General features: G+C 37.1%; 1 protein-coding gene across 2 annotated transcripts in view; it reads right to left on the reverse strand.

Moving 5' to 3' along the window:
* Nucleotides 1–849: 849 nt before the first annotated feature.
* SRBD1 (S1 RNA binding domain 1) overlaps nt 850–10104 on the reverse strand; it is a 126651-nt gene continuing 117396 nt past the window's right edge. For both annotated transcript variants that reach the window (XM_005416194.2, XM_031060726.1), the window contains exons 22-23: nt 4122–4306; nt 850–1819 (exon numbers count right to left, since the gene is read on the reverse strand). In XM_005416194.2, coding sequence (XP_005416251.1) covers nt 1530–1819; nt 4122–4306 — 475 coding nt within the window. In that variant the 3' untranslated portion in view covers nt 850–1529. The remainder of the gene's footprint in view (nt 1820–4121; nt 4307–10104) is intronic.

Here is a 10104-nt window from a genome sequence, read left to right on the forward strand (position 1 = left end):
GAAAAACAAATAATTTCAACTTCTTTGCTTTCCATCTCTGTTTTCCAAGACAGTAACATGGTATTACAGTTTCTAATATCATAACAACAAAATATAACTTGCAGAAATATTACAAGAAAACTTCAAAAGGCCTGCAAAACATGATTCCAAGCTGTGCTGACTTTAACATAGCAGAAATGGTTGTCTTTTCTTCAGTGAACAAATCCATTGAAGCTAGTAAGATCTGTCTTCTTTTTTTTTTCATTTGCTAAATGATTTTTCAATCTCCAAAATACACTGTCTACAGCTGGCTCATCATTTTGAAAACTAAAACACAGAGCTGGGAGCTCAAACCATGCTAGCCTTTTCCTAACTCATGCATAGACCCTGTGCCAGCAGCTACTTGGACATTTGTAGTTAGAAACCTCATAATTGAAGATCTTTGACACTTGCTATAGTGTATTTGGGCTCATCTGTTGCAGACCAGAGTTTCTGGCAACTTATAGGCAAACTGGATGACTGCAAAGGAATAAATGCCCAACACACCAAAATTCCCTGTAATATACACCTGTAAACTCCCTGTACATATATACACATATACATATATATATATATAATCTGCTCTTGCTAGAAACTAATCTTCCAGTATACCTGTCCTTTGCAAACTTGGCTCAAGAGTTGAATCCTTTGAAACACCACCAAAATACCACAAAACCAAGAAGTCTCTAGTTAGAAGAAACAAACCCCCTGCGCTGGGCACTCCCAGCAGGAAACAATGAGCATTCAAAGTGTTGGTGATTAAGCACGTGTTGGAATGAAAGACAACTAGGACTGTTAAACTACTTGTAGAACAAGTACACCGAGAAAAGATGCACAGAAATGTTTTTATTTTGCAGAAGCACAGAACAACACAAATGTCTTTTGACACCTTTGAGCATAGATCGTCAAACTGCAAGGTACATCTAACTGTGTTAATCCATGATAACTGAACAAACAAATATAATACAGGTAAACAGACATCAAATAAATTAAAGATAACTATTTCTAAACCATCAATAGTTTTAGCAGATGCTTTTTCCTCAGTCTACTTTTGATGCAACATCATTACCACTTAACATCAAAAGATCATTTTTTTTCTGCCACTGGGAGCCCTCCTTTAGACTGTCAACCAGAAAACGGGCAAACTGAAAGGCTGTTTTTTGGGAGGGGAGCTATAGATTGATCTGTTCGTGCAGTACAAACTGAAGATTAAGACAGCAAATCTTGCACAGACAACAGATAAGAGATCTGTCTGACAGCCCACTGGAGCTTCATTTGCTCTGCAGACAAAATAACAAGGTTGCTTGGAGGTAATCCAAAAAACTTTTCCAACAATTATTAACAGAAAGGATACAAGAAATGTGGTAAAACTGTGAAACTAAAATTAAAAAAAAAAAGCAAGGCGCTGAAGGTTTCAAAATGTGTTCAACATTCATTAAATGCCTGACTCTCCATAACCTTGCTGACATTACTTATCCTTTAAAGTCATGGCTCAGTTACTGAAACCCCTCTCATAAAACACGAATAAGATCCAGTGTTATCCTCAGGCGAGGAATATCAACATTAAGCACTTTAACTTCCACTCTTTCTCCAGGACCTAGGCCCAGGCTTCTTCTCTTCTTCACTTTAGAGAGTTTTGCTTCTGTTATGTTTCGCACTGGAATCAAACCTGCTTTTCCCACACCAATATCAACAAAAACTCCAAATGGCGTTGCATTTTCAACTTTTCCAGTCAAAATAGCACCAACACTTAAGTCTTCAAAGCAGACTATGCTTCTCTTGAAGTCAGGTTTGTCAAAATCTGTTACAGGAAACAAGAAACACAAATAAGACTCTGGAGAAAAGGGGTTTCTAAGAGTTGTTTCCAGATAATTTCTAATTAATAAGTCATCCCAAGGTAGATCTTGGGTCCCAAATACTGCTTTCTGTACATTTTTAAATAAAGACCCACCTGTGATAACTTGTTTCTTATATTTTGTGAATCACTTGAAAAGACTTAGATTATTGAGTAAGTATACTGAATTTTGTGTAATTTGTGTAAACTATCATAAGGGGATCAGAAGCATGTTGTATAGTAGGCAGTGACTGAAAGATTCTTTAAATTTTTTCAGATCTAGGGAGAAAACACTTGAGGTGACTCGAGCTACATCAACTATACGTGAAATTCTATTCCTATAGAAATTTCTACGCATTCACAGGAAGATAAATACTCAGTTTCATCACATACTAAAAGAAAGTCAGCAAGGCACTGTTCTTAGGCTTGCTGCTCATCTGGACCATGACATCACATGAACTTCATCACAGTGCTGCTTTGCACCGACAACTTGAAAAATCACACAGGCACGATCAGAAGCAGGGATTATACTGGGGTATTAATGCTCACATTCTGTATTTAAGAACACAGATAGATTTTTTAAAAACTCTATTATTTCCCTACCGTTTTCTGCCCCTACAGAAAACCCTTCTGAGTCATCTCAACAACTTCTCTTTCAATATTTTCCTATCATTGTTTGACCTTTCCAAGACATAAGAAGGACGGAGATTTTCCACAAGGAACATCACCAAACCAGAATTGCAATAATTTTTCTCTGTTTGCTTTTGAGAAAAAAAATTCAGCCTGAACAAGTTTATAGCTAAAATGCATTGGAATTTAATCAGTCTCTGGATCTGCATTGGCTTTGCATGGCAATGTTTCAGTAGGTGTGTGTGTGTGTGGGGTACTGTGAGTGGTGGCATCTGCAGCTTTGCCTGTGTCCAATAGATCCACTCCTGTCCAAGGTCAAGCCCATTAACAATGGTGGTAAGCACCTCTGGGATAAAATACTTTAAAAAAAGAATAATTCCCTGTGCAACAGCAATTTCAGCCCAGGAGGGAGAAGTGAGCAGACAGAAACAGCTCTGCGGACAACAAGGGAAGGAGGAGGAAGAGCTCCAGATGCCAGAGCTGAGATTCCCCTGCAGCTCATGGAGGGCCTTTCACCAGAACAGATAAATGCCTGAAAGAAGGCTGCGATCTTGCGGCAAGCCCACACTAGAGCAGGTTTTCTGGCAGGACTTGTGACCTCATTAGGGAACAATGAAAGTCTGTTTCTAAAGGACTTCACTCCATGGAAGGGACCTATGCTGGAGCAGTTCATGAAGAACTGCAAGGGGTCCATGGGAAGAACTCATGATGGAGAAATCCATACAGCCACTTAAGTCTACTAGGCTGCCTTCTCCAACCACAGTCTGTCTAAAGTAATACTGAATGTCCTAGATCAGAAGAATATGAATGTTTCCATTGAAGATTCTCTTTTTTGGTTTTATGTCTTCCTATGTTAATAGTCTATCCTACTATAATCTAGGTGTGAGATCACCAGAACTAATTGAGACATAGAAAATACACATTTTCAAGATCACTAGTGTGGAGTATTTTAAAAATAAACACCGAAACCACTAATAAACTAAAAAAGGGGGACAGAAATGTTAGTTTGGCTGGTTTTTAAGCATAGGTTTATTATTTGTTATTACAAGCCTTCATCTTTGCTGTCTACCTTTATCTCCTGCTGTTGTAAGAGAATCCAGCTGTAATTTCCATTACACAGCAACATCCCCAGATGGTTAACTTCATCTTTCTTTTCCTCTACCTCAAACTGTTCAGTACCACTGCAGGCTTTAACCAGGGTAGGTCATGAGCCATGCGCTTCAGTTACACTGGTCTCCCAGAAACCAGGGCAATAAAAGTGAGGAACTACACACTACTGCTCCACAAAACTTTATTGCTACTGTTTCACCTTGGTCTCAGCATTCCCCTCTGTGATGGAGAGCCAACACAGATTCAACCAGTAGAGAGTCAACATATTGAAATTATTTCAGTTGTTAACAGCCATACAACTCCCCTTCCTATGGCTGAAAATGCCATGATTTAAGACAGGATTCACACTTACCTACAAAACTGAAAAGAAACATCTGACTGATATAGCCTTTACCTTGACTGAGAAAAAAAGTGGAGTTACATGTCCATGAAAATATACTACTGACTTTAGAAGAAGAAAATGTGCTGTTTTAAAACTGATACGTAGAACAAACAAACTCAGATTACAACTTTCCAAACTGAGGTTTACCTGTTCGGATGTCATAGCCTTCAGGCTGAGTGAGTCCATCAATGATCAGCTGCAGTGTGTGCACAGTGGTATTGAGCCTTTTGGCTGTGCCTTCCAGTCCTTCCTTTTGAATCACTACATTTACTTTTTGCTGCATATCTGGTTTTCCTATGTCATTTGCATTTCCTCCAATGAGAGATAAAAACCTAGGAAGTTGAAACAAAGACAGAAACATTTGTAACATCCTTTAGTGGAAACTGAACCTTTGCCCTATTACTTTTTCACTGACGCATGAACAAAACTTCTGATAAACTATATGAACAGTTTCTCAAGTGCATGTCCTCTCAACTCATCACTGATCTGACACATAAGTGGAAACTTAGAGTCCATCTGTATATGCGTATCTTCTGGAACAGATTGCAAAATTAGATGCAAAAGAATAAAATGCAATTAAAATCTCTTCTCAGACCAATTACTTCATCTCACAATAAAACTGAATTTCCTTATAACCAAAAGATGTGTTTTACCATGAAAGTTCCCTAAAAATCAGTGAGAGTTCTGTAACAATGTTATTGTAATTGTCACACTTGTTCAAATTAGAATGAATGGCAATTTAGTAAAGCAACGATGAATACTCAAAATATTAATTTAAGAATCTTTAACCCAACTTAAGAAAAACTTGGCATGAAACACTTCTCTTGTCTGTGAACTTCATGATTCAGAACGATTAGCTTTTCCTGATGTGTGATCTCTTCCATGATGTGCATCTCATCATGAATGAGCGTCATCTACTCTGCTTTATCATACCCGCTATTGTTGGCAGGAAGCACAATATTTTTTTGCATGTTCTCCACCACAGCAGGCAGGTAGAATTATTGTTCCTGTCCTCCAGAGTCTGATGAAACATTCCTTCCAAATTCCTAAGAGATTCCTGTTTCCTCTCCTTATCCTGCTTCACAAGTGTAAACTACAAGTCTCAAAAGAAGAGCTGACCAGCAGGTTCATGCCCTGAACTTGTTGGAAGACATTCCAGCTCTATAATAAAGCAAAAGCCCCTGGTACTCAACCTCCTTTCCCCTGCCACTCAACCTCCTTTCCCCTGCCAAAATACATGCAGGGGATGCATTTCTATCAAAAATCTGAGGCCAGTATTTCTTTTGTCAGGAGACACAGAATATTTTTTGTTTTGTTATTTCCTCTTTTTAACACAAGGAACCAACTGAAATTATTTCAGGTGGTGAGCAATAGGAACTTATATGGATTGAAACACAAAACTGAATTTATTTTTGACAAAATATAAATGGAAGAGACATAATTAAAGCAATATCTGACTTTCAGTAAAACACAAAATTCATCTTTGAGCATAAAGGCAAAGCTTCACTTAAAAATGTCCATTAATTTTGCTAAAGGGGGACATCTGTTACAACTGGCTGTAAGAACTTGCACTTTACTGAATTCAAGTACAAGCATAGTGATTTAAGTGTACTGGTGGCTCAAACACAGGGATTTGGACTTGGTAGTGATAAATATAATTTTCACTAATTTTTTTAGTGCATACAAAACTTTCATGTGGCAATGTATGATGAAAATTAATAAGGACACCATGGATGGTGGTGTTCTCCATACTTACAGAATTTTGCTTTGACTGCATATTGACTTTTAACATCATTTTTTAAAGTAGTTTAAGGTGGTTTGGAAGCAAAGCATACAGCAAAACAGATGCAAAATGTTCTATAATATCAAGGGCATTTTTTTTCTGTAAACTAACAAACCTCACCACTATTATTCAAATACTTTTTCTAATAACAGATATGAAAAATATCAGATGTTCTGTGAAATGAAACCACCTCTTTTGGAAAGGAGCCCAAAAGTGGTTGCAATGATAGTGCTGAAAATGAGCCCAGGCCCAGGTGAAGTGCTCCTCCCCAGACTGCTGGGGGCTGCTGGCTGCTAACACTGGACAATGCCCCACCAAAGCACTAGTGACAGGCGGCAGCTGTCCCTGCTTTGACTGACGTGCCAGATGTAACATGACAAACCCGACCAGCCTCATGACTCAACCTTCTAAATAATGTATGCTTTACCACCCACCCCTATAAACAAGTTTGCTGACATTCACGTACTTGGCTTTATTTCACTTCAAATGGAAACTCAGCTTGAGTATGTCCAAGTAACATTTTCTCACCATTAGGATTTCGCAGAAGCACATTGACTTTGTAAATTGATCACGGGGTGGGTTTCACCACTGAGAAGTGCAACCACACAAAGCAGCCACCAGTGTGTATTTAAAAAAGCCCTGTTACATACAAAGATGTCACATGTGTGGATAACGCAATCAGAATGAATGGTGTTATATGCACATGGCTGGAAAGAAAACCAAACAGGACACAATCCAAGTGCCTGAGCCTTCAAGCACAAGTCACTAAAGGTGTTTTGCCCCCTGCTCCTTCCTCACCTCCTTCAGGACATCCCAAAGCATTTATCTGAAATGAAAAAGGATTCCTTGTCTAGGCAAGGGCAGTATGTTTGTGTCCTATGGTATTAATTACAATTGTGTAAATAAGTTATTATTGTGGTTACTGCTCACAGGAAAATTTTGGCTCCACCTGAAGACGATGCTTATACATGTGCCCAAGTCTAAGTACGTGAGAAATCCCACCAACTTCTACAGAATTTTAATGCTCTAAAAATCAGGCATTTTGTTAAGAATGTTTCAGAATTATGGTTATATATCACAGGCAAAACAGAGTACTGTAACAAAGCCCAGCACACACATATGCAGAGAAGAAATACTCTGGATAAGAAACAGTATTATTTGTATTTTGGAAATTGTCACCATTTTAGAACAGGCTTCGGTAAAATCCATGTATTAAAGTATTTCCAAATTAAAGTAACTTAGTGATTGCAGATGTAGTTAGTTTTAGAAATACTGTTCAATCTAATTACATATTTAATGTATCATTTTTATTCAAATGAACATAGCCTGAGGGCACTTGGACTAAAAAAATAAAACAATTAAAAAAAAGCACAACTCTCTGACTGAACAGTGGTACATTATATTGATAATTTCTATTTTTAAATGTCATTGCTAAGAAAAAAATTAATTTTCTCCTTATTAAAAAAGCAACACAACAACTTCCTCCACGAGGTATTTCTAGGTCAGGAAAAAAAAAAGACAGATGTAGTTGGTAGTAACACTCAGATACAACTATGGGGGGAAAAAAGAGGTTCCCTTAATTTAAATATTCTGATCTTAATGTTAAACGATCTCACTACAATCCTTGAAATATCTCACTCACACAATTTGTAAACAACAGCTCCAGCTGCAGAACATAAGAACATGAATGATCTGTGCAGAAATGAAAGTCTTTAAAGTATTTGCCTGGCTACATATGTGAAATAAATAATACATTGCAGTAGCTCAAGTGCTATATTTATCTACTAGAAAGACAAAACCTAAAGACAAGTTAACAGAAATGTGGAAGATGAGATTTTTTTTCTGAAGTGAGGTCATTCTTCTAAGACATATTATCCTTGCTTGTTCAAATGCTGAGTATATGAATGAATGGTGAACTTCCTGCTCAAGGTGCATCAACTGAGATCAAGAGTTGCCAGAGTCTTAGGAAGAACAGGGTGAAATTTAAACAGTTTAGAATTTTGAGTTTTATGGTTTTGAGATTTAGAGAATACTCAGAAACCTTTGCAATCACCTTCATTTTAAAAGTAATCTCTGTGCAGTCTTACAGGACCTGCAGAGAATGGTCATGGATAAATGACTGATGTTTTTATTTAATACATAATTTCATCCATCTTATCCAGATAAAGAAAGAAAGAAAAGTAGCATAAATGTAACAAATAAGCACATCATGTTCACTTAACATACACATCTGCACAAAATTATAGCACAACCTTTGCAATGCTTAAAAGATAATGTAAATTTCACTGGAATGCAAAAAAAGAGTCAGAAAAGAGTAAAAATTTTACCAAGGGAAGCCTACAGTAAATTTTTAAGAAGTTACTCTAACCACCCCTTGGAAAGCTTCTTAAATGTGCAGGAGTTCTAAAGCTTTGCAAGGGCTTTAGTCACAGTCATTTCTGTTTTATGTAATCATTTCCAGCAACATGACTTAAGAGCTGGGAGTACTGGATTCATTACATTAAAGCAACATGATACGCCATTACATCTTGTCACAGTACACACATGAATTAATGGCAAAGCAGCATAATCACTCTGAAAACAAAACAACTCTGCATTAGCATGCACTTTGTTAGGTAAAATGTACATTTATGACAGTAACAAACTTAAATTATGCAGACATTTATGTTTTAGTAATGTTTGGAAGTGCAAAAGCAGTATTTGTCTAACGCAGATGTTGACTGCTCTTGTTCCCACCAGTGATACGGATCCTCAATTTTTGATTACTGATGAAGACTATGCATCAAACGGTATTAGTGCATTACTTTCTGTAATTCACTGCTGGACACAGCGAGCTAAAGATTCAAATATATCTAAACCTACTTATGTGGTTCAGCCAGACAAAGCTGTCTAATCAGTATGTTTTTCTTAAAACGCATAAATGATTAATAATGTGGATTATTTGACTGCATGCAAAAGCACTCAGTCTATGACATTTTCAACTTACAAATTTTAAGAAACAATGAGTTTCTAAATGAGAGAAGAAATTCAGACACAGTTCCACTGCAGCACAGCCACTCTACCCCCATACCGTTAGTCACGCTGCTGTTGGCTGCTCTCATCACTACTGATGTATCACGTAACTGGAGTGCAACCCAAGATACAAAATAGTGAAACATGATTAGTTATCCACAAAGTGCTAGTATACTACACTTAAAGGAGAAAATTCCATTAAAAAGGCTTGTAAGGGTTTTGCCCAATATTTTTTTCTAAATGCAACCAGTGGGAAGTTATGTAAGTCCCAAAAATTCCAACAAATTAAAAATACCATTTGATTTATGGGTCTAGTATTTACAGCATAAATGGAGCATATTTCTCCATTATTTCTAAGTTCTTCTAATCATTCTTGTTAACTGTATTTTACAACACATTAAAGTTTTAAAATGTCTTTATTGGATAGCAATTGGCAGTGAAAGCTTTTTCTGGTCTTCTGTTTACTGACAAGATAACTTACAAAAATATGGCCTCTAAAAATCCAGCTAAGTCAGTAGTAAAACCTGTGAATGAATTGGCCTTTTAAAGTGATTAATATGAACAGCTATTTATACTAGTTAATGGCCACAATTCTGCGAGTGTTCTCTGTAATTAGGGCTGTACATTGGCTATTGGAAATAGTCATAAAGTTTCATTAATGGACTGAGTTTACCTCTTTAAAGTTTCTCTTTAAAAGCCCCCAAATGTAAGACTTTTTAAAGTATTAGTCTGCACATTAAATAACTTGAATACCCACATATGTGTGTACATGCAAGTACAGTCTCATTTAAGTGGACAAAAGGTATTTCTGTTGTCTTTGTAAGGAAAGGCCTCCTACCACAGTAACAACTCCTATCCTCTGTAAAAATATTCACATGTATACTGCATTATTAAATAAAACACAATAACTAATTTTCATTGCTCAAATACCATACTAAGTAATAATTCCATCCCTGATTTCTACTCCCCTTAAGCATTGCCTCAGTTGTTCCAGGAAAACTAGGGGATCTGGACAGAGACAAGCCAGCCTGCCAGCAAGCTGGAAATGCTATCAAAGGACAAGATTCCAGTTGCATAAAGGGCAGAAGAGGAAAATCTCTTTCTTTTAGTGGCCTCATCAACAGTTTTTCTTCCACATTTTCTTATGTGCCAGGACTTGCCTTCAAAGCCATCAAATGCAGCTTACCAGGACAGCAAATGAGATACTGTGGGTCAGCTGTTACATCCACCCATTCAGAGTAAAGAAACACCAGGGATATTTGAAATTTGACTGATTGGCCTATAATGGAATATAAACTGTTATCAACACAAACCTCTTGCTGAATTCCCCTGGGA

Source organism: Geospiza fortis, unplaced genomic scaffold (genome assembly GCF_000277835.1).
Source record: "Geospiza fortis unplaced genomic scaffold, GeoFor_1.0 scaffold41, whole genome shotgun sequence".
Classification (NCBI taxonomy): domain Eukaryota; kingdom Metazoa; phylum Chordata; class Aves; order Passeriformes; family Thraupidae; genus Geospiza; species Geospiza fortis.